Genomic DNA, 25,419 nt, shown 5'->3' on the forward strand with positions numbered 1-25,419 from the left:
CTCGTAAAACAGTTTATCTGCCTGCCCGCTGCCCAGCACCTTACAACTCATCCCCAACCTGCCTCCCATTTTACAGGGGGTGATGCTGATCTTTTTTATTCATTCATGGGACATGGGTGTCAACGGCTGGCCAGCATTTATTGCCCATCCCTAGTTGCCCTTGCTCAGAGGGCAGTTAAGAGTCAACACATTGCTGTGGCGCTGGAGTCACATGTAGGCCAGACCAGGTAAGGACGGCAGATTTCCTTCTCTCAAGGACATTAGTGAACCAGATGGGTTTTTCCGACAATCGACAATAGTTTCATGGTCATCAGTAGATTCTTAATTCCAAATTTATTTTTATTGAATTCAAATTCCACCATTTGCCTTGGCGGGATTCGAACCAGGGTCCCCAGAACTCGGCCATCTTGCCCACCTTTGAACTGTTGAGTCGCTTAAGTATCGAATTAATCGTCACTTAAGTGCCTCACCCACCCCCGCCACAATTTTTACCCATGGCAGGGGTGCGCAGGTCAAGCAGCTAACTTACTGGGTAGGCTAGTGTCGGGGCATGGGTGGAGTAATCCCCTTTTGGGGTGGCCTCTGCCTATTGGAGGGATCCCCACTGACCCCCCAAATGCAGCCACCACTGCACCTCCCCCAACCCCTTACTGGAGCTTGCAGCCAGACGCCACCTATACCTTGGGTTTACCTTTACTCTGACCCCAATAATCTTCTCTTGTTCAGGGACTGACTGTAGTCTCAACAGTGTCCTCTGGTCATACCTGGTGCTGCTGGATTGGCTGACATCTCTCCAATGAGGGTCTTCCTCTGCAGATAGAGACCAAAGTCCTCCTGAGCCAATTAACATCCCCTCGAATGTAAAATGGTGACGGGTCAACTAGTTTATATGAGGGTGAGCTCCCAGCTTATTTATTTGTCTGCTGGACGGGGAACACGGTGCCCTGTAAAACCCAGCACATAGACCCTGCTACATGGCTCAATTTACCGGCATCAGACTGGGAGTAGTACAAAATAACTAAGAATGCCAGTTTGCAAGGTACAGGAACATGCCAGCTGGCGCCTCAAATGTGACTTTTAATTAGATTGTAGGATGATCTGTATCTCAACCTCACTCACTCATCTTTTCTCCATATTCATACACGCCATCAATCTCAGGCTTGGAAATTTCAATTGACCCCCCCAGTAATCCAAAATCTTTTTGGGGAGAAAGCTCTAAACTTCCATTACCCTTTGTGTGAAAAAGTGTTTGTGATTTCATTCCTGACAACCTAGCTCTCATTTCCACTGATTTTATTGAAAGAATACCCACTCCAGATGTGGGTCCTCAAATTACCAACGTGTTTTTGGATGGTGCAGCTTCGGTCCTGAGATGAATTCCAAAGCCATGTTTATATGCAGTATAATCTGCTGCAGTGCCTATGTTCAGAGAAAAATTTATCACAGAATTTACAGCACAGAAACAGACCATTCAGATTAATACTGGTTTATGTTCCGCACGAGGATCCTCCCACCCATCGTGTACTCATCTAACCTCCCACCAAATACATCTCTGCAAATCAGTCCATGCACAATTTCCCATGAGTGTTGCTGGGAATTACTGATGCTGCCTATACCCATATATTAGGCAGCAAAGCCTTTTAGTGCCAACTGTTACTCAGTGGATGACACTCCGGCCTGAGTCAGAAGATTATGAGTTCAAGTCCCACTTCAGAGACTTGAGCACAAAAATCTGGGCTGCCACTGCTGCTCCGTGAGAGATGCTGTCTTTCAGGTGAAACATTAAAGTGATGTCCAGTCTTCTCTCTCAGGTATGTGTAAAATATCCCATGGTGCTATTTGAAAATGCTCTCCTCAGAACTCTGGGTAATATTCACCCTCATTATCACAATGCTGTTTGTGGGAGCTGACTATGCACAAATAACTTGCAATGTTTCCTACCTTACAACTGTGATTGAAAAAGTATTTAATTTGAATCGCTGCAGTCCATGTGGTGGAGGTACAGCCACAGTGCGACTAGAGAGGGAGTTACAGGATTTTCATCCTTCATTGTCAATGAGGCAAAACTTGGAACTCCCTCCCTAACAGCACTCTGGGTGTACCTACATCACATAGACTGCAGCGGTTCAAGAAGGCAGCTCACCACCACTTTCTCAAGGGCAATTAGGGATGGGCAATAAATGCTGGTTTAGCCAGTTTCAGACCCCATAAAGAATTTTTTAAAATTTCAAAATGCCCTGGGACATCTTGAGAACATGAAAGACACAATATAAATGAAAGTGTTTTATATAGAATTAAATAGAAGGTGCAGCACAGAAAGAAGCCATTCGGCCTAACTCATTTATGCTCCACATGAGCCTCCTCCTGCCTGACTGCACCTTACAGCATGGTGGCACAGTGGTTAGCACTGCTGTCTCACAGCACCAGGGACCCGAGTTCAATTCCGGCCTTGGGTGACTGTGTGGAGTTTGCATGTGTTCTCCCCGTGTCTGCGTGGGTTTCCTCCGGGTGCTCCAGTTTCATCCCAAAGTCCAAAGATTTGTAGGTTAGGTGGATTGGCCTTGCCAAATGTGTTGGGTAATGGGGATAGGGTGGGGGTTGGGCATGGGTAAAATGCTCTTTCAGAGACTTGGTGTCAACTTGATGGACCAAATGGCCTCCTTCTGCACTGTCGGGAATCTGTGGAATCCATGGAATTTGCATACCTTCCTATTGCTTTCTCTCTCATGTATCAATACAGCTCCCAATTAAATCTCATTTTACTGTCATGACTGTCTTTTATTTATTTCAATTGAGGGAATATTTACTTTAATCCCACTTTTCCTTCTCTCTTGTAGGTGCTGGCTAGCTAAGGGATATGCTCACAGACACCAGTTTCCCTTCAGTACTCATTTTAACCAGTAGAAGTTTCATATTTTCACCACTTGCTGGGCAAATCCTCTCCTGAATTCCTTATTAGATTTGTTAGTGACTATCTTATTCTTGTGGCCCCAGCACTGTTCTCGCCCCAAAGTGATCCAGGATTTCCTCTCTGTAAATTGATATGCCTGCTGCAAAGTGCTTGTTTGTGAATGTTTAGGACAAGAGTAAGCTCGACTCCATGGCCAGATGACTTGTTTCCAGTCACTGGGATCACACATGAAGGATGGTTATTTGAGCAAGGTACTGGAGGGAAACTGGCGTCTGTGAGCATATCCCTTAGCTAGCCAGCACCTACAGGAGGGGAGAAGGAAAAGTGGGATTCAAGTAAGTATTCCCTCAATTGAAATAAATAACATTCTCATCTCTGTCTACAATATGTTTGTTTCTTGGCCTCTGACTTTTTCATGTGCACTGACACACTGCCTGACTTTTAAGTAGGTCTCACTTCAGATACCAAGCTGTCATCACGCCACTTAAAAAAACATATGCAATGTCCCTATTAACGGCTTCATTAACACCTTTCAGAGTGTTCATTTTTATAAAGTCTGTAGTCCAAACCAAATCAGTTTTCAATACAAACTGGCCTCATTTGTAATTAATAGTGCCTTATTCATTACTCAATGTAAACTGTACATGTAGGACGAAAGCACTGGAGAAATACAGCAGTGGTGTCTTTGCAAGATCCTCTAAATCAGGGGTTTGACAGCATCGTCTTCTCTAAGCCAACATGGAGTTCCTAACCACTCTCAACCAGCTCCACTGGATAGGCATGATGGTCATCTGTCTGATAACTGCTCAACTCAGAAGTCAGTTGCAGCAGGAGACTTTCAGGAGGACAGAAGAAACACTTTAGGGTTCTGCTCAAAGCATCTCTCAAAAAGTCAAACATCCCGCCAACTCAGAAGAATCCCTGGCTTATGACCGACCAAACTGGGGAAAGTTTATTTAAGAAGACACTGAACCCATCAAGAGACTTCATTGGGAACATGCAGAGGCAAAGTCAAAATGTTGAAGAGAGTGAACAAACTCATCTACCTCACCCTTCAAGCACCACCTGCCTGCATGTGATCACGCATCGGATTTATCAGCCATCTCAGAACTTACTGAACTGGAGTGGAAGCAAGTCATCCTCGATCCTGAGGGACTGCCTACAGGAGAAGTAGAGAGGCCAAAGGTAACAGTTTACTTCTGGCTGGTACTATGTGCCTCATGTCTGTCAAAAGTTACTTCCAAATTGCACTTAATGCTCTGCTGTTGCAACATTTCTCAACGGATTTCATGTAACCAATGACAAGAACATAGTAAACCAAAATAAAAACTGCGATTCATAGAAAGGAGTGGTTGCTTTTTTTCTTGTTTGTGATGGTCAGTGCCTGACACTTATGTGGGACAAATGTTTCAGCAGCCAACCTGGACTTCTTCACTATCAGAGGAGCAAAACAGAGAAGATAAAGAGGAATTTTAATAACAGGGCAGATAGGGGAAATATTTCCACTGGCAGGAGAGTCTGTAACCATAGGACATGAATTTAAAATGGTTGACTTAAGAACCAGAGGAGAGAAGGACGCTTTTCTTGTAGCGTGTTATTACCTTTGAAATGCATTGCCTGAAAGTAAAGCTGAAACAGATTGAATTGTAATTTTCAAAAGGAAATGCAGTATACACCTGAAAATGGATGATTACAGTGAAACTAATCCGGTATCTCAGTCCACAAAGGCATGATGGGCCAAAAAGGATTCGTCTATGCTGACTTACTCCATTACACTGTGTAATCATCATCTCTCAGTGTCTACTAGCTCAAGGCCCTACAGAATCGTGTATGTTCCAATGAGATTGCCTCTCATTCTTCTAAACACCAAAGAATGTAATTCTAATTTACACTCATAGGACAACCCTCTTAACCCAAGGACTAATGTAATGAATTTTCACTGTACTGTCTCCAATACAAGTATCCTTCCTTGAATATGGAGAACAAACTGCGCACAATATTCCAAATGTAGGGCTGAATAATATGGGAGGGAGTGGTGGATGGCTTGCCCTCCCTGAAAACAAAGTTGGCATGGAGCTGACCCACTCCGCGCTGGCCTGCCATGCTGCCATAAAGCCCCGCAGGCAGGCTAAATAGTGGCAAAGTGGGACTTCCCTAATTGCCCTTGAGAAGCTGGTGGTTACCCATCTTCTTGAACCACTGCATTCCATGTGTTGTAGGAACACCCACAGTGCTATTAGGAAGATGTTCAAGGATTTTGACCCAGCGACTGTGAAGGGACAGCAATAATAGTTCCAAATCAGGATGTTGTGTGGTTTGGAGGGGAACTTTCAGGTGGTGATGTTCCTCGGTATCTGCTTTCCAGGTCCTTCTAGGTATAGAGGTTACGTTTGGAAGGCTGGGATAGACAGATTTTTGGTTTCTGAGGAATCGAGACGATATGGGAGTGGGCTGGAAAGTAGAGTTGAAACCTCTGATCAGCCATGATCATATTGAATGACAAGCAGGCTTCATGGGCTGTACGGTCTACTCCTGCTCCACTTTCTTTTGCCCTAGTGAGCAACCCAACTCCTGATCTTATGATAGAAGTAGATCATCGAAGCATCTGAAGCTGCCTGAGCCTTGTACAGATTTCTGGAGAATTCTACAGGGATGTCCAGGGGGTTCATCCAGTGGCCTACAATCACCACAACTGTTAGGTGTGGCTGCAACCATCTGAGGAATTCTTTTACCAGTTGCCATGTTTGTTGTCCTGATGTCAAGCCAGCTCCTCTCATCTCTTCCAAGCATAGAAGCAGCAAGAAATAGTACATATGACTCGTAAATTTCTCCAAGGGAATTACAAGCTGGTCTATCTAAGATGACTGCTATTCTGTTTAAACTTTTTTGTGACTGAAAGGGCAATTTTCCATTTAAGGACAAACATGACGAATCTAAACTCAGTCAGTTTAGATGCATTTTAACCAGAATCTATATAGCACACAAACATATGAATTAGGAGCGGGAGTGTGCGAAACAGCCCCTCACGCCTGCTCCACTATTCAATAAGATCTTGAGTGATCTGATTGCAACCACAACTCCATATTCCCACCTACTCCAATAACCTTTCACTGCCTTGCTTATCAAGAATGTATCCAGCTCTGCCTTAAAAATATTCAAAGACTCTGCTTCCATCGCTTTCTGAGGAAGAGCGTTCCAAAAACAACCCTCTGAAGGGAAAATATTGTGCAAGGCAGTGTCACATCATTTATCCCCGAGCCAGTGAGAATATGAAAGTGAATGTAATTTTATTGCAGATTACTGTGTCGAATCAGTGGACAGAGCCTGAGATTGTTGTCTGTCCAGTCTATTACTGTCAAAAATTAGTCAGAAGTTAGAATCAACATCAAATCTTTTCTTTCCACTTGTACTCTAATCTTCCAAAATTATAAATTCATCATGATGTCGCAGAAGATGAGAAAAGAATCTTTCTTCAAGATAGTTAAGACCTTGTTGATTCTGCAATGGTACATTGAATTTACAGTGCAGCAGGAGGCCATTCGGGCCATCAGGTCTATGCTGGAGTTTGTGCAACAGAAGCACCTCCGCCCACTCTACTTCATCTCACTCTGTCAACATATTGTTCTATTCCTTTTTCCCTCCTTTACATATCTAGCTTCCCCTGAAACGCTGCTCTGCTTTTTGCCTCAACCACTCCATGTGGTCGTAAATTCCATATTCTCACCACTCTGTGTGTTCTTCCTGTGCTCTGGTAAATACCAGGAGCTCAAGCTGCCGTCCCTTGGAGCTTCACTTGGTGTTGGTTTTCCTCCGCAGGCGATATCCCGGCCTTCGTTAATATTTATCTCTGTCAGCCGATAACTCCTCGGAGCTGCTCACAGCCTACTGATTTGAAAACTGTGCGAGTTCCAGAACGTTTTGTCATTGCAGGCATGGAAGATTGCTGGCCTGGCTTCCATTCACAGACATGTACCAGCAGCTGTTGTCAGAACTCTGAGGCGTCCTGTGTTGTGAAAGCCTTGGGGAGGCCTGATTGTGAGCTCATGCGCTAATTAATTTGTTTGCTTATGTGATGATTAACCCTCTCCTGTCTAATGATCTCGGTTTTTTTAATAGAGTAGGAGATCAATGCAGTAATTTATTCCCTTGGCTGCATGTGCCCATGTGCAGACACACAAACACACTCTTGCACACATACATATACTTAGATATCAATATGCCCACACACTTTCTCTCATATATTTACAAGTGTGTGTATATCTCTCTGTATGTATGTACATAAACATAAAATATCACCCTGCATACCAACAACGCCACAGTTATTGTAAAACAGTGTCTGCTATGTGTATCTACATGGTGTTGCTGATTGTTTATCAGGATATACCTTGTTTTAAAAAGAAGTGGTGACTGTCTTAGGTAGAGGGATAAGGTCAAGGCCTCTGACACACAGTATTTGAATAAGTTCCATAAAAGTAGTTTTCTGGGATTTTTCCTGATGCTTTGGATAGAATTCCAGGTCTTTATCTAATACCCTTGAAAACACCAGTGGCTTTGAGTTTATTTCTATTGTTTTAAAAAACCTGTGATACTTCCTGACAACATTTTCATTATAATTTCCTGTGTCCGGATATATGTCAAGCTATAAAGTGGCAACCTTCTTTCTCATAAAATGGTTTGTGCCATGATGGTTAACTGTATGTTAAACAGAGCCTGGTGTGGCTCAGGAGTCTCACTCTGGCATGACAGCCTCTGCCGCATTTGCTGCAGAGGGAGACAGTGGGCTGAGAAAGTGCACGATTCGCTGGCAGCCTTCTCAATTCACCAAGCTTTTTTGTTCTGCTCACCTCGTCCAATGCCTTACCCTTCCAGACGGATAGCCTCCAGAGGTCACGACTTATCAGTTACTGTCTCCCAGTTGACAGTGTCAATGTCTACCATCTTCCTTCCTCACTTGCAGGTGTTCTGGTTGCAGAGGTAGGGACACCCAGGATTCCTAGTGGCCAGTTCACTGTACAGAAACTCTTTGGGTTTGTGGCCATCATCCATCCAATGAATGTGGCCTAGTCAGCACAGACGTCTTTGGCTTGGCAACAAATGTGTGCTGATGGAATTAACACATTCTGTGACCTCTGAGTTGGTGACCTTGCCCTGCCAAGAGGTGCCAAAGATACTCTAAAACAACAAAAGGTGTCTTAGACAGACAGACAGGCACTGTCTCAAGCTGTACACAAGGAGGTGTCACATGGGCTTATTCATTGGTAGCTTGCTAGTGGTTGTTAGTGTGAAGAGGAGAACATGAACCTGACAGTATGAGCATAACCAGTAATATCAGAATAAGGTTGTAATATTTGTAGCTCCTATAAGAACAATATATTTGTATTTGTGATTATTCCTCAGGGGATATCACTGTTTCTGCTTCACACGCTACCTGTTTTTCTCTCTTTCTATTGGCATGTCTTTTTATGCGTCTCTGCCTCTCTATATCAAAGTGAAAGCAATGTTTCTGGTGGCTTCATCATGACCTCCAATCTCAAACTGCCCATCCCAATCTCCCACCATTGATCCATCTTCCAGGTGCTGGGCCTTCCCAGAGCCAGTTGGAAAGGGGACAGACTCAGACATCTGAAATTCCTCAGACCCAGCGAGTGGGATGGAGTAAGAGGGCCAGGAAAATAGGGAGGAGCTGCGTCAGTACATCTGTCTGATGTACTTAAATGGCTGAGGGGCAGCTGGAATCTGTGGGGATGTATTCCCTGTTGATGCATTTGAAAAATCCTACCCAGAGACACAAATTGCAGTTCAGGGTTCCGTACGACTGTCATTTACCAATGCAAATAGCCTACTGCTTATTTCAAATGAGAGTGCTGAACATTCACATGAGAATCACATCAGATAGTCCTTAGAACAGGATTGCCAATTGTCCGGGATTGTCATGGAGTATCCCGGAAATGAAGATGAACATACCAACAGCGCTGTGAACAACTTCTGGGTGAAAAATCACAAGGGCATTAAAAAGATTGTAGATGATATTTTCCATTCTGGAGACTAAGGGCAGCAAACTAAACGTGATTTCTGCAGAACGGCGGGATAAATTTTCACATCCAATGTTTTGATTTTAAACTCATTAAACATGCGTCAGCGAGGAGCTCATCTAAACTCTAAGCAGGGCAGGAAGTGATTCGCCCGTTCCACTGTTACCACATGGGGTCAAATGTCCTGGTGCCATATTTAAATTACACATTCACTCACTGAAGGCCAGGTGTTGTGGCAAGATGGAAAACATGGCCCCAAAACAAACCAAACCCTCTGCTCCATGGTTCAGCAAGGACCTCCCTAGACATTCTCCGAGCTGTCCAGGAAAGGCAGGAGGTCCTCTTTCCTCAGGATGGGAGCAGGAGGTCCACCCATCTGACCACGCCAGCCTGGGAGGGGATCTCCAGGGAGCTCAGTGTCCGTGGAAAATAAAAGGCCACTCAGTAGTGTAGGAAAAGGATAAATGATTTGATATGCTCTGTCAGAGTAAGTGAAGCTTTTCCTCAGTCCAAACTCACATTCAAGGGCATCAGACAGTCCAAGGGTTAGAGTTAGAGTCCACCGGGATGTTGCACATGACCAGCAGATAAGACATCAGCACAGATTATTTACCAACCACTTCAAAGTTGCCAGTAGGATCCTGCTCAAATGGCAGCTGCATCAGTTACTGGGGGGAACTCAGCACACAGAGCAGGTATGCATGCTTCTGAACTGCTCTTTCATCCATAGTGCTCACAGATAATATTCAGGACAAGCACATCCTGGTGGCGTCCAAAGTTCAACCTGCAGTGCAAGGTGAGGCTGGTTGGTGAGAGTGCAGAATGTAGTGTTACAGTCATAGCTAGGGTGTAGGGAAAGATCAACTTAGTACGAGATAGCTCCATTCAAAAGTCTGATGGCAGCAGGGGAGAAGCTGTTCTTGAGTCAGTTGGTACGTGACCTCAGACTTTTGTATCTTTTTCCCGACAGAAGAAGGTGGATGAGAGAATGTCCGGGGTGCGTGGGGGTCCTTAATTAAGCTGGCTGCTTTGCCGAGGCAGCGGGAAGTGTAGACGGTGTCAATGGATGGGAGGCTGATTTATGTGATGGACTGGGCTACATTCATGACCCTTTGCAGTTTCTTGCAGTCTTGGTCAGAGCAGGAGCCATACCAAGCTGTGATACAACCAGAAAGAATGGGGGGTACGGCGAGGCTTCATGATGGCTTGCTGAGGAAGAAGGAGGTGCATGAGGAAGATGAACAATGGAAAGCAGAAGGTAGCTATACTCTGACAAGCTGCATGAAAAGCTCACAAGCAAGAAGATTAAAAGGATACCACATCGTTTACTGGAGGGTTTGTGTGAAGAATCCAGTGGGGAGAGGCCAAGTGAAGCATGGATGCTGCACAGGGGATGGCCTCTGGGGGAGGGCAGTTGAATTGAGGAACGGACTTCTTGAGGCTGCTTGCTTTTTCCCTCTGGGTTGCTGACACCGTGCACAGTCTGATGAAGGCAGATGAACTGGAGAGAGTGATATGAGTGTGCTGGACTGGTTTAAATATGGCACCAGGACCTTCGAGCAAGTCAGCTGACAGTGGGCAAACGAATCTGCTGCCGGCCCGCCAGGAGAATCGGTGGGGGACTCACTTGTGCATAATTAATGAGCTTCTAAGCACAGGATCCCACTATTGTGGTTGGCAGGACACTCCGCCACCGCACTCAGTCACAAAATTGGAGAATTCCACTCCAGTTCCCAGTCTCCAGGACCCCACCAGAAAAGTTCCCCGGAGCTGGTTAATTGTGGCTGGCAGCTCTGTAGTCCTAACAGCGCCAGATTTGAGATATGGCCACTGGGATTATAGGTAGTTTCAAAAGAGAAAAGGTTATGGATGCCAGACTTAAAATAAGCAGGGGTAAAGGCAAAAACTGCAGATGCTGGAATCTGAAACAAAAACAGAAAATGCTGGAAAATTGCAGCAGATCTGACAGCATCTGTGGGAAGAGAATAGAACCAACGTTTTCATCCAGACTTGAAATGTTAGCTTTATTCTCTCTCTTGTTCCTGTACTTGATTCTTCTCACTATGAAGGCCAACAAACCATTTGCCTTCGCCTGCTGCACCTTCAGCAACTGGTAGATGAGGACACCGAGGTCTTGTTGCACATTCCCCTCCCTCAATTTATAGCCATTCAGATCTGTCTTCTTGTTTTTGTTACCAAAGTGGATAACCACACATTTATCCACATTATACTGCATCTGCCCTGCATTTACCCACTCGCTCAGCCTGTCCAAATCACACTGAAGCATCTCTGCATCCTCCTCAAAGCTCACCCTCCCACTCAGCTTTGTGTCATTTTCAGATTTGGAGATGTTACATTCAGCTCCCTCATCTAAATCATTAATATACATTGTGTAGCTGGGGTCCCAGCACTAATCCCTGTGGTACCCCACTAGTCACTGCCTGCCACTTGGAAAAAAAACCATTTATTCCTATTCTTTGTTTCCTCTCTGCCAACCAGTTTTCTATCCTTCTCAATACACTACCCCAATCCCACGCATTTTAATTTTATATGTGAATGAAATAGGTGAAATGGCCTTCTCCGATGATTTAGGATTCACTCATTTCAATGATTGATTTTCCAGAGCGAGGCATTTTAAAATGCGGACTTTTCCAGGATATCGCTGAGTGCTCTGTATTTTGTTTTCCTGTAGCAACTGCTAATGTCTGCAATGTTGTGCTGATGAGGCACAGTGAGCTGGAGGAAGGGATCTCCGTGTTGGACGTGGATGGAAATGTCATTGGATCCTCCAGGGTCGCTGCCAGACACGTACGTGTTTCACTCTGTGGTTTAGTATCTCCCAGTTTTGCCCTTTTGCTTATCATGGTTTTCCTCGTCCCCACCATCAGTGGCTGTAACTTCAGGTTGGTCTTTCTCAATGGAGGGACAAACATTATGGAAATTTTATGGAGGCATTGGAGTCTTACTAACCGGCTGGAGAGCTGGCAAAGAACCTGCGTTGTTCCCTCTGGGAAGGCTGACCAGTATTGACTGCCTCTCAAGACCCTCCCTTGACCCATTTACAGTTTCTCCAATGTAAAAAACTTGAGTAGCTCTTTGAATCCTTCCTGCATACTTTCAGTCAGTCAGGAAGTAGCTTATCATCCAATATGCAATCGATGCCACCAACATCTCTACCTTACTACATCAATTTGGGGGGGTGTCAGTCTTGGTTCAGTGGATAGCACTCTCTTCCCTGGACCAGCAGGTTATGTTCTACTGCAGAGATTTGAGCATATGATCTAGGTTAGCAACAATACAGTGCTGAGGGAGCACCACACTGTTGCCGGTGCCATCTTTCAGATGAGATGTTGAAATGAGACTCTCCCAAGTAAATGTGAAAGAGGATAGAGTTCTCCCCAGTGTCCAGACTAATATTTGTCTCTCAACCATTACTAACACAGACTACATAGTCTTTGCTGTTCGTGGGAGCTGGCAAAACTTCAGATGTTACTTCATTGTCTGTAAACATCCTGAGGTCATGAAAGAAAAACAAGTTTTATTTCCTTTCTGTTGCCTATATTTTCAGGACACAGCCTCTGGTCGTTGCCCATCCAATTCCAGCTAAACCTCAAACACCTTTGCATCCTCAATTTGACCATATTGTTGGAATGTTTCTGTGATCTCAGTGGGGAGTGGCTCTCCCAAGGAGCATGTCTTGGGATACCAGAGATGCACGATCCCTGATTTTCCTCTGGTCAAATTTATGGATGGGAAGTGGAGGCTACATGCCTCAGTTTCTCAGGATCCACACCCCATTGGAAGCACCGAATTGCAAAACTCTCCCTGAGGTCTGATCATCCTTCTCCTACACCAACAGGATCTCAAAATTGTGAGGGTTCTGCCCTGCTTCGTATTTCGCAGGTATATTGTGCAGTGACTCAAGATGGCAGCCCCAAAGAGAAAGTTCAGCATCAAACCCACCACTCCCTGCGGCAAAAAAAATAGAGATTACAAAAAAATAACATTGTCTGCACACAGTGTTTGAATTTTTTAAAATAGCACAAGTTTAGAGGTCGACATTTAGTAAATGCTGGAAGCACTCAGCAGATCAAGTAGTTCAATGGAATAGAGTTATTAACCCCTGGTGTTGTGGGCTTTGATCAAAGATCATTGATACATTCTACTTCCTTGCTGAGTGTTTCCAACATTTTCTGTTTTTGTTTCAGATTTCCAGCATCTGCATTGTTTTGCTTTTTCTGTTCTCAACTTACAGTTCCAGCTGAGGAGGAGCGAAGGCAGCAGAGAGGAAAGAAAGCAACAGAGCAGGAGCTGAAGCAGGGACTGTAGCAGAACAGGAAAGAGAGACCAGAGCAGCCAGCCATCCAATCCGTAGCTAGCTAACCAGCCCAGTGCAAGAGAGGCCACAGGCAGCTAGCCAGCCGTCCAGCCAGTCTGCAGCTGACCAACCAGCCACGGCCATCCAGCTAGCCTACAACTAACAAACAGCTAATGGTGAGGACCATTAGTATCTGGCCAGGCTGCTCGATACCACCAGTACAAGGGGAGGGCTCATGATCCCCAGTTATGGGAGATAGTGTAGTGGGGTTATCCACTAGAGGAGTGGCCGTAGCAGAACTGAGAGGAGAGCTAACATGAAAGACAAGTGAGCTGGAGAACCACGACATGCAGTCAGTTGATGGAAGACTCACTGAGAGCCCAGGACTGTCCTTGTAGTATGCTAATGGTTATTACTATAGTCCACAAAGGACTATTAGCATCTCTCTCTATTAGAGAGAGACAATTAGTTATACATTGCTTGAGGGGTACCATTTCTCAAGCGTGGGGCAAGGTAACAGGGCAGGCCTCATGGGTTACCACAGCCAGTACGGGATTAACCCATACTATTTGCATCATCCTACATAACATTTTTAGCCAACTGAGCTAACCAACCCCCACTGTCCTCATAGCTAAGGTTAACCTGTAGAATTCTCTACCACATAGCGGAGGCTAGGTCACCGAATGTATTTAAGAAAGAAATAGATCAATTTCTAGATGCTAAAGGGGTCAAGGGTTACGGGGAGAGAGTGGGAGTGTGGCATTGAGATAGAGGATCAGCGATGATCACATTCAGTGATGAAGCAGACTCAATGGGCCAAATGGCCTAATCTTGCTCCTATTTTCTGTCTTAAGAGATTTACAGTAAAAGCTATTTCCAGTACGCATTTCTGTATCCCTATTGCTCCTGTCGACACTACACCTTCGGATTTTCAACTCTGGACATATTCTAGGAGGTTATTATCACATGTTAGAGACCAGATCAGAAACTCCAAAGGAATTTAGTCTCGACCCCCAACTATTTTGAATTTGGCATTAGTGTGAGGATAAGGTGTTTCATTCCAGGTGTGATTCTACTGACTCACCAGGAATCTTTTATCACATATCATAGAATCCCTACAGTGCAGAAAGAAGCCATTCGGCCCATCGAGTCAGCATCGACCACGATCCCACACAGGCCCTATTCCCATAACCCCACATATTTACCCTGCTAATCCTCTGACTCGAGGGTCAATTTAGCCAATCAACCAAACCCGCACATCTTTGGACTGTGGGAGGAAACCGGAGCACCCGGAGGAAACCCACGCAGACACAGGGAAAATGTGCAAACTCCACACAGACAGTGACCCAAGGCCAGAATTGAACCGGGTCCCTGGCGCTGTGAGACAGCAGTGCTAACCACTGTGCCACCCAAAACAAATTTTATTTAACAACACAGTTTAACTATAACAAAAAGAATTAGTGTAACTTTTATCAATTGAAATACATAAACATGACAAAATACAATTCATATCAGCTAGCCTATCTCTCTTAGTTCCAATTTAAGCAATATTCCTCATAAACGTAAACTCCTCTTCAAAATCAGTTAGCAAACAACAAGCTTATGTGCTGGTACATGGGCTGCTAGTCCTCCAGCCTCCAGAACACCTCTGGAGAGAGATACCTATTTTCTAAAAGGTCCTAAACTACAGTCTCTAGAGACAAATGGATAAAAGAGCTCCTGCTTCTTGCAGATCCAAGCAGAAACTGTCTGCTTGTCTCTGTAAGTGTAGCTCCTCCCACTAGCACGGCTTCTGTCAATCAAACGAATGAAACCCTATCCTGAAACTCCAGGAGACAACACAAAAAATAAACAAAACTGCATGAGCTCAGCTTAAAACAACCAGCCCAATAACTAGAATCAATTATTTTTCTGTATTCTCAGCATGTGGGCTGCCTGGAGCAGACCGATCGTCACAGAGCTGGCTCTTAAACATACCCTTCACAAGAACCATGATATAAATACATTTCTTAAAGGCACAGTATTGTCATACACATGATCTCCATCCTCTGCACTCCCACCATGGGTTGTCCAACACATTGGGATGCACTGCATTTCAGGAGGATATTTTTTATCCAGGATGTAGCAAGCCCAATGAGAGAAAGGGCAGCTCTGGACTTAGTTTTAGGAAATGTTGCTGGGCAAGTGGAAGGGGTATCAGTGGAAGAACATTTTGATGGTAATGATCATTATTCAGTTAGATTTAGAGTAGTTTTGATAAACTATAGAATCTCTACAGTGCAGAAGGAGACCATTCGGCCCATTGAGTACCGACTCTCCGAAAGAGCATCTTACCCAGGCCCAATGCCCATCCTATCCCTGTACACATTTACCATCCATCTAACCGGCACACCTTTGGACAAGGGTAAATATGGACTAAGTTTTAAATTCAGAACAGGCCAATGTTACTCAGCTGCGATGCAATACAGTGAAAGTGGGCTTGGAACAGCTATGATAGTAAATCAGTGTTAGCAGTGAAGGTGTTGAAGGGGAAGATAAGAGGGTCCAGAACAAACTTGATTCCATAAATGGTGGTACTTCTAAATCTAGACAACACAAGATCTAACCCCGTGCTGTACTGTCTTGGGAGTGTTCGATGGGACAGTGCAGAGGGAGCTTTACTCTGCTTAACCTGGCCTGGGAGTGTTTGATGAGAGACTGAATGGCTGACATAGGCACATCTTCTGTTCCTCAGTACTGCTGTCCCACATACAATAAGCCACAAGTTCAACATTATCGGGGAAAATCCTGTCATCAATGTAATCTTTATATCAAAATTATCACATAAAACCTGCATCGTTGGCATGGTAGCATTATATGTAACAATGTGCTTTGAGGGAATCTAGGTATAGTGACTAAGTTTAAATGTATTTACCGGAATTCTGTTTGGTATTTTTTGCAGGCACTGATGGAGACTGCCATGACTAGAATAGTCCTCCCTATCCCTATCTTGGTGCTGCCTCCGATTATTATGTCAGTGCTGGAGAAGTAAGTGTTGCAGTTGGGCCCTGTTGTTATTTTGATTCTTTCCACACCTTGTCTGCAGGCACTGAATCTTGTTGGGATTCCGATCCCTCAGCCGTCCTCCAGTACCTAATACATTGGTCTAGATGGCTGCCCAGAATTTTGCCAGACCTTCTTATGCTCCATTGGACCTAGCAGCGATAGCTTTTGCCAATTTAGTAATGTTGGTTCGGCATTCTGAGTGTCGACAGGATCTCAGAGAGGATTACAGTGGCAACTCCAGGAAAGAATTGGGAGGCTCGCCAGGAGTGCATTGTCATAGGCACATCTCGAGTTTCAGCAGCAAGTAAACTGAGGCAGGAGGGGAATTGGATAATGGAGCAGAGGTAGAAACAGGTAGTCTTAGTGCAAGTGTGCAATTGGAAGCTTATCCCCGGAAATTTGACAACAAGGTTGTGAACTGACTGAACTAGCATCAGCCTGTTGCCAGGGGGAGAGATAGAGTTGGTAGCTAGGGAGCAGAATTTGTAGTGGGGACCCATGACAATGGCTTCCATCTTCTTAATATTTAAGTGGAGAAAATTTCTGCTCATCCAACGCTGAATGTCAAACAAATAGTCTGTTTAGAGACAGTGGAGTAATGGAGAAAGGTGATGGTGAGGTCGAGCTGGGCCCCATCAACATATCTGTGAAAACCGATGCTGTGTTTTCAGATGAGGGGCGGGACTTTCTGCACAATCTATGCCGTGTGTTGCACGGCGGTGAAGCAGCCCACCATTGGCTGGCGGCAGGATCTTCTGGTTCCACTATTGCCAACAATGTTTCCTGTTGAATGCACCCCTCACCACCAGGGAGGGAGGTTAGGTGGTCAGCAGTTCAGTGAGCACAGGGTTGAGGAATTACGAGATTGGTCTCATGGACCAGATCAACTCAAGAGAGCATGAGGGGAGATAGGAGAGAAACTAGAGAAAGATGCCAGGGCCCTGGGGCTTGGCTGAGTGATCTCGGGGAAATGGAGTGGAGAGGCAGCTGATCAATGATCTCAATCTAGTGACAAAGGAGTCCATAAACACTTCACATCATTGGGAGAGGTGGTTGTGCAGTGGTTATTGTCACTGGATTAATAATCCAGAGACCCAAAGTAATGCTCTGGGGACCCGGGTTTAATACTACCATGGCAGGTGGTGAAATTTGAATCTGGAAAAATCTTGAATTAAAAGTTTAATGATGACCATGAAACCATTGTCAATTTGTCATAATAAAAACCTCTCTGGTTCACTAATGCCCTTTAATATAAGAACTCGGAGCAGGTGTAGGCCACCTGGCCCCTCGAGCCTGCTCCGCCATTCAATAAGATCATGGCTGATCTTTTCGTGGACTCAGCTCCACTTACCCGCCCGCTCACCATAACCCTTAATTCCTTTACTGTTCAAAAATTTACCTATCCTTGCCTTAAAAACATTCAATGAGGTAGCCTCAACTGCTTCACTGGGCAGGGAATTCCACAGATTCACAACCCTTTGTGTGAAGAAGTTTCTCCTCACTCAGTCCTAAATCTGCTCCCCCTTTGAGACCATGCCCCCTTTCCTTTCCTTTAGAAAAGGAAATCTGCTGTTTTTATCTGACCTGGCCTACACAGGCAGCACGGTGGCACAGTGGCTAGCACTACTGCCTCACAGTGCCAGGGACCCGGGTTCGATTCCAGCCTTGGGTGACTGCGTGGGTTTCCTCCCACAGTCCAAAGATGTGCAGGTTAGGTGGACCAGCCATACTAAATTGCCCCTTATTGTCCCACGACGTGTAGGCTAAGGGGATAAGGGGGTGGGGGGAGAGAGTGGATGGGGTTACTGGGACAGGCAGACCTGGGAAAGATGCTCTGTTGGAGAGTTGGTGCACTCCCTGTGGGCCAAATGGCCTCCTTCTGCACTGTAGGGATTCTCTGAAGTACATGTGACTCCAGACCCACAGCAATGTGGTTGACTCTTAAAATGCCCTCTGAAATGGCCAAACAAGCCACTCAGTTCAAGAACAGTTAGGGATGGGCAATAAACGCTGGCCTTGCCAGTGACGCTCACAGTAAATAAGTTAAGTGCCCATGGTGTTAAGGGTAAGATTCTGGAGTGGACAGAGGATTGGCTGACTGGCAGAAGGCAGAGAGTGGGGATAAAGGGGTCTTTTTCAGGATGGCAGCCGGTGTCTAGTGGTGTGCCTCAGGGGTTGGTGCTCGGACCACAACTTTTCACAATATACATTAACGATTTGGAGGAAGGAACTGAAGGCATTGTTGCTAAGTTTGCAGATGATACAAAGATATGTAGAGGGACAGGTAGTATTGAGGAAGCGGGGGGCTGCAGAAGGACTTGGACAGACTAGGAGAGTGGGCAAAGAAGTGGCAGATGGAATACAATGTGGAAAAGTGTGAGATTGTGCACTTTGGAAGGAGGAATGGAGGCATGGACTATTTTCTAAATGGGAAAATGCTCAGGAAATCAGGAACACAAAGGGACTGGGAGTCATTGTTCAAGATTCTCTTCAGGTTCAGTCAGCAGTTAGGAAGGCAAATGCAATGTTAACAGTCATGTCGAGAGGACTAGAATACAAGAGATGTACTTCTGAGGCTGTTTAAGGCTCTGGTCAGACCCCATTTGGAGTATTGTGAGCCATTTTGGACCCCATATCTAAGAAAGGATGTGCTGGCCTTGGAATGGGTCCAGAGGAGGTTCACAAGAATGATCCCTGGAATGAAGAGCTTGTCGTATGAGGAATGGTTGAGGACTCTGGGTCTGTACTCGTTGGAGTTTAGAAGGATGAGGGGGATCTTATTGAAACTTACAGGATACTGCGAGGCCTGGATAGAGTGGACCTGGAGAGGATAGAATCATAGAGGTTTACAGCATGGAAACAGGCCCTTCGGCCCAACTTGATCCTACCGCCCTTTTTCTTTAAACCCCTAAGCTAGTCCCAATTGTCCTCGTTTGTCCCATGTCCCTCTATACCCATCTTACCCATGTAACTGCCTAAACATCTAAAGGATGTTTCCACTCGTAGGAAAAACTAGAACCAGAGGGCATAACCTCAGGCTAAAGGGACGATCCTTTAAAACAGAGATGAGGAGGAATTTCTTCAGCCAGAGAGTGGTGAATCTGTGGAACTCTTTGCCGGAGAAGGTTGTGGAGGCCAGGTCATTGAGTGTCTTTAAGACAGAGATAGATAGGTTCTTGATTGATAAGGGGATCAGGGGTTATGGGGAAAAGGCAGGAGAATGGGGATGAGGAAAATATCAGCCATAATTGAATGGTGGAGCAGACTCGATGGGCTGAGTGGCCTAATTCTACTCCTATGTCTTATGGTCTTCCAATGAATAAAAAACATCTATTTTTAGGGTGGAGGTGAAGGAGATTGGGGAAAGAAGTTTAGGAAGATGGTTCCAATAGAGACAAAAAACCAGGACATGATATTAAAACCCTTCATGGCTTCACCCTCCTATATATTTGTAAACTCTTCCAGTTTTACAAGCCTCTCCCAAGGTCTCGGCACCCTCCCAGCTCTGACTTCTTATGATCCCTGATTTCCATTGCTTCACCATGGAAAGCCATGCCTCCAAGCTGCCTGGATCCTCAACTCTGGAATTCCCTCCCTAAATCTCTCTACCTACTCTCCTCCTTTACATTCTTGTTTAAAACCTACCTCTGTGAGGTCACCTGGGACCTGCCTTAATATCATGTTTGCAGTTTGTTGTTGGGTGTTAGTGCCAGCTTGTCTGCTTCAGTAGGCAGTAGAAAGTTTGTAATGCTAGCTTGGGTATGGCACTGGTGAGAATGGAAGGTCTCCATCCCTCAAAGGCATTAGTGAAGTCGTTGAGGTTTTGCGACAGTCCCATGGCCACTTTTACTAAAAGAACATTTCAGATTCCGACATGGTGTGATTTGAAGTCAGATTCTCTGTCTTCTGTTCGTCCCGGCCTCTGGATGCAGTAACATAAGCACTAGGCAACCATACCCAGTTAACTCTGTCACTCTGTCCCTTCAAAATAAAGATTCTCTGTCAGGAAAGGAGAGCTAAAATTATTTGGGTGGATTGAGGCTGAGATGATTCATTTGTTACTCAGTAGTTAACCAGAATATTTGGAGCAAGTCTATTTTTTGGAAATTATAACTAAGTTAAAACATCTTCCTTCGGAAGTTCTGATTGCTTTCAGCAGAAGCTATGATAATGAAGTTGCACTCAGTGTGTTGGAGGGAACGGCCTCCACTGGCTGAATGAGCTTCCCCATTCATTATTTGTTTTTTAACTTTCTCTTTAAATGTGAACTCACTCAGAGCTGCTATAATAGTGATAAATTTAGACGTCTCCAGCATGTTCTCTGCATCAGACAGCTTTCACTTGCTAATAAACACCTCAACCTGCCGCACGGCTGTTTGTTTAGCACATGGAAGTGAATTAGAGGCGTAAACGTAAACGTACCTCGCCCACAAAAATACCCTCAGCTAAATGTCATGTTACACTGGCGCACTTCACCCCTCGACACACCACTTGCCAATTTACAACACAGAATCACACGTACAGACTCGCAGTCCCAGTCAAGGGGATTGAGAAAAAGTTCACACAGCCAAAAAGTATTTACCATGGTGAAGGATTCACGTGCCAGGGAACACAAGCTTAAAAACACAAGGAATGTAAGAGTAAGAAAGGGGGAATATTTCCACACAAGAGGGAAATCGAGTTGTGGCTAAAGTTACCAGGAAAAGACATTAGAACTGACCTTATAAATAGGCTCAAAAGCCAACGACCCTGGATTTCTGCAGAGATTCTTCCGATTTTTTCTTTTACCATTTCTCCTACCAAGGTTAAGACAAGAAATTCAGGGCCAATTTCTGAAGTGAACAAGGATTGAGAAATATGATGTAAAGAAGGGTAGGTGAGACTGATCTGATGGGAGCCTAATGACCATATTCTAATCGTTTGAGTTTCCACTCGATCGAGCGTTTGTTTTGGTAAATTTGCCTCTTAATATGCTCCTCTGCTGTGCCTCACTATCAGGCCTCGGTTACTGCTTTATGGAATTTAGTTCCCCATCCACAATTGCCTGTCATGGTGTTGAGCTTCCCTTCTGAAAGCAGTTTGATTCGTCTGAGTGTTTTTCTAGGCCAATTTAGAGGTCAGTTAATAACCAATCACATTGGTGTGGGACTGGAGTCACATATAGGTTCAGGCCGGGTAAAGACAGCAGGTTTCCAACATATTAGCCTTTTGGGTTTTTACAAGAATCTTACAGGTTCATGGTCACTTCTACTGATTCCAGATTCTATTTCCAGAAACAGAATTCAATTTCTCACACTCTCTCAGGATGACTGGTCCAGTAAAATAACCATGATGCTACCATACCACATCTAGCATTGTGCTGCCTGTCTGACTGCCTGGCACACACCATGCCTTGGACAAGGCACAACTTTCTCCAGCTAAACATTGACAAGACACAAGCCATTCTCGTTTGGCTCCTGCCAGACACTTCACACGTCAGATGCTGAATCCATTTCTCATCCCAGCTGCTCACTCAGACTGAACCCAAAGCAGCTCAGCCTCAATATCTTGCTCAGCCTAGAGTTAAGCCTCAAATTTTCCATTCTGTCATTGCCAAACGATTTACTTTCACCTTGGGAATGTTACCTGCCCTTATCGTACCCCACCTCCTGCAGCTTCTAGAACTCTCAGGAGAAGGAAAGGACTTGTGTTTCTACAGATTGTTTCACAATCTCAGGATCTTCCAAAGCACTTTACAGACAATTGAATACTTCAGAGGTGTTTACTTTTATAATATAGGAAACCCAGCAGCCCATTGGTGCACAGCAAAATCCCACAAACAGCAATGAGAGAAATAGCCAGGTGATCTGTTCTGGTGATGTTGCTTGAGGGATTAATATTGGGCATTTCAGGACCTGATTTAATCTATTCTCTCTCTTCCGGTCTTACCTTAAACAACTTGCCCAAGAAATCACAACCTGAACATCTATTCATTTTGTTTTTGCAGGCTCCTACCCTCCAATACAATCTGCTTTCTGGACTTTAGGTATCTCCGTAGCCTCAATGTGCCTTGCTGCTGCAGTTTTGTGCAAGCCTGGGTCCTAGCGTGCACGTGCCATTCTTCTGACAGCCCCACTTTGCATTTCTTGCTCTTTCCAGTCCAACACTGCTGGCAGAGCATCTAGTTGCTACGTCTTTCCTGCTGTCCCCGTCTCTGGAACTTATTCTTTAAACCCTTTACCCTGCCACTACTTTTAAAGACTTCCTCAAAACCTACTTCATTGATTGTGTATTCAGTCAGCTCTCCCACCTTCACCTTTCTGCTCCATTTCTCCATATCCATTTATCACCTTTCTCCATATCCATTTATCCCTCTTAAAACAAGCCAGGGCCATTTCCTTTCAAAAATGTCAACAAAAATTGAAACACGAGTCATCATCATTCTTCTGGTCCTCATCCACCTCTCATCATCCTCCTAATTGCCTTCATGAGGATAATTCACATTTCCTATTCTCATCAACTACCTTTCTCTCCACCACCTTTTCCTCATGCTCCCTGCTTTATCCTCATGCTCCTCCTTCTCATCCTTGTCATTCTTGTTCCCTCCATCACCATCCTTCTCGATTTCATAGAAACATAAAGTTTTTTAGAAAGAAAATATTCAATCCCTGCTGGCTGCCCACGAGAGCAACTCAGTCCCCCACTCGCCCACCTGTGGTCTGCCAAATGTTTTCTTTTCATGTGCTTATTAAATTCTCTTTGAAATCCGCGATTGAATCTGCCCCCACCACACTCTCGGACGATGTATTCCAGATCCTAAGCACAGTCTGCGTAAGAAGGCCTTTCCTCATGTCGCCAGTGGTTCTTTTGCCAATCACTTTGAATCAGTGCCACCAGTGGGAGCAATTTCTCTCTGAACTCTATCTAGACCTTCATGATATTGAACACTTCTAACAAATCTCCCTCAACTTTTCTAAGGAATACAACCGCAGCTTCTGCATTCTATCCACATAATGTCTTCTAATGTCTTTGCATCCTTCCTAAAGTACATTGCACAGAATCAGACGCAATACTCCAGTTGAGGCTGAACCAATGTTCATACTTCCTGCCTTTGTACTCTATGCCCCTATTTATAAAGTCCAGGATCCTGAATGTCTTTTTACCTATTTTCTCAGCCTGCCCGCCCAACTTCAACGATTTATGCACATAAACCACAGGTCGCCCTGATCCTGTAGCCTCTTTACAGCTTAACTCTTTAGTTTATATTGCCTTTCCTATTTCTTCCTACTACTTCACCTTTCTTTGCATTAAATTTCACCTGCCAGTAATCCATCCATTACACCAACCTATATTGTCTTGATGTTATCCTCCTCACAGTTCACAGTATGAATTTCCAATATGAGTTGCCGGCGTTGGACTGGGGTAGGCACAGTAAGTAGTCTCGCAACACCAGGTTAAGGTCCAACAGGTTTATTTGGTAGCACGAGTTTTCAGAGCGTTGCCCCTTCATCAGGTCAAAAGACATTTGATAAAGTGCCACATAACAGACTTGTATCCATGGAATAAAATGGAAAGTACCAGCACGGATACCAAGTTGTATGAGTGATAGGAAAGAACCTGGGGTAAAATGGTTGTCTTTTGAAATGAAGGAGTGGGATTTCCCAAAGTCGATACTTAGGCCACTACTTAATGACCTGGACGTTAGGAGGATTGGAATGTTATGACTTGTACCTCTTCAATTGCCACCTTTATTTCAGTATCTTCGAAGGTAACCCATCCAGCCCTGGTGACTTATTAACTTTAAGTACAGCCAACTTATCTGATACTTGCTCATTGTGAAATGTTAGCCCAACCAGTATCTCATATGTCCTCTTTCACTATGACATTGGCCTATATTATTCCTTGATTAAAAACAGAATCAAAGTACTAATTTAATACCTTAGTGTTGCCTGTTCCTCCATGCACAAATCTTCTTTTTGATCCCTATTCAACCTCCCTCCTTTTGCCATGTTACCATTTATATGCCGACAGAAAACTTTTGGATTATCATTTATGTTCATTCTCTCATTGCCTCTCTTATTTTCTTTTTGATTTTCTCTCTGAACTTTCTCTTTTCAGCCTGAAGTATTCCCACTTGGCATCTGGCATATGCTTCACCTTACTCTGTCTCTCTTTTGTCATCCAGAGGGCTCTGGCTTTGGTTTCTCTCCCATTCCCCATTGTGGGAATATATCCTGAAGCATCTCCTTTGAAAGACAGCCTATCATTTTGTTACAGTTTTACCTGCCAATATTTGAATCTGTCACGGTAAACTGCAATCATTCTACCCCACTGAAATTATCATTTCTCCTTCTTGTCCCCTTGATCATGGAATCATAGAATCCCTACAGTGCAGAAGGAGGCCATTCGGCCCATCAAGTCTGCACCGATCACAATCCCACCCAGACCCCATTCCCATAACAACACATATTTGCCCTACTAATCCCCCTGACACTGGGGCAATTTAGTATGGCCAATCAATGTAACCCGCACATCTTTGGAGTGCAGGAGGAAACCGGAGCACCCGGAGGAAACCCACGCAGACATGGGGAGAACGTGCAGACTCCATAAAGACAGTCACCAGAGGCCAGAATTGAACCCTGGTCCCTGGCACTGTGAGGCAACAGTGCTGGCAACAGTGCTAACCACTGTGCCACCTGTATCATTTGATAATTTGCCTTTATCCTCTGACAGAGGTTGAAAGGACCAAGTGTCTGCAATGGAACGTGGGGTCAGTTGCCCGCTAGTGCCGGCACTACAGGAGAGACAAACAGGAAAAATTTAAAACAACAGGATTCTTCTGACCATTTTCAGATGCCTGACTGACTTGGTTTGCTACCCGTTCAGTGAAAGCAAGTAGAGTGGGTGGATCATGATGTCAGCAAGGCTCTACCACTGCTTTGGTACGCAATCTTCCATTTTGGATTGGGCAGATCCAGCTGATGTTATCTCACAGTCACGCACTCCCATACGTTGAGCTTCTCAAAGGACCCATTCCTCTCCACTCTCTACTTAAAACATTAACCATGTAATATTCAGGTGAGCTGCTTTGGACTTACTTTAGTTAGTACAGAATTAGTGAAAGCATCATGTTG

General features: G+C 44.7%; 1 protein-coding gene and 1 long non-coding RNA gene across 4 annotated transcripts in view; one reads left to right on the plus strand and one right to left on the minus strand.

The window, feature by feature from the left end:
• The window catches only part of LOC144501208 (uncharacterized), a 136,627-nt gene extending 129,739 nt beyond the window's left edge, over positions 1-6,888 (minus strand). For both annotated transcript variants that reach the window (XR_013499071.1, XR_013499070.1), the window contains exon 1: positions 6,636-6,888. This is a non-coding gene — a long non-coding RNA (uncharacterized LOC144501208). The remainder of the gene's footprint in view (positions 1-6,635) is intronic.
• The window catches only part of LOC144501188 (sideroflexin-5-like), a 220,688-nt gene that overhangs the window by 113,793 nt on the left and 81,476 nt on the right, over positions 1-25,419 (plus strand). Inside the window, exons 11-12 of one of the 2 annotated variants that reach the window (XM_078224621.1) lie at positions 11,636-11,751; positions 16,203-16,288. In XM_078224621.1, the coding sequence (XP_078080747.1) occupies positions 11,636-11,751; positions 16,203-16,288 (202 nt within the window). The remainder of the gene's footprint in view (positions 1-11,635; positions 11,752-16,202; positions 16,289-25,419) is intronic. The other variant, XM_078224630.1, reaches the window with a different exon arrangement.

This window comes from Mustelus asterias, chromosome 1 (genome assembly GCF_964213995.1).
Source record: "Mustelus asterias chromosome 1, sMusAst1.hap1.1, whole genome shotgun sequence".
NCBI lineage: Eukaryota > Metazoa > Chordata > Chondrichthyes > Carcharhiniformes > Triakidae > Mustelus > Mustelus asterias.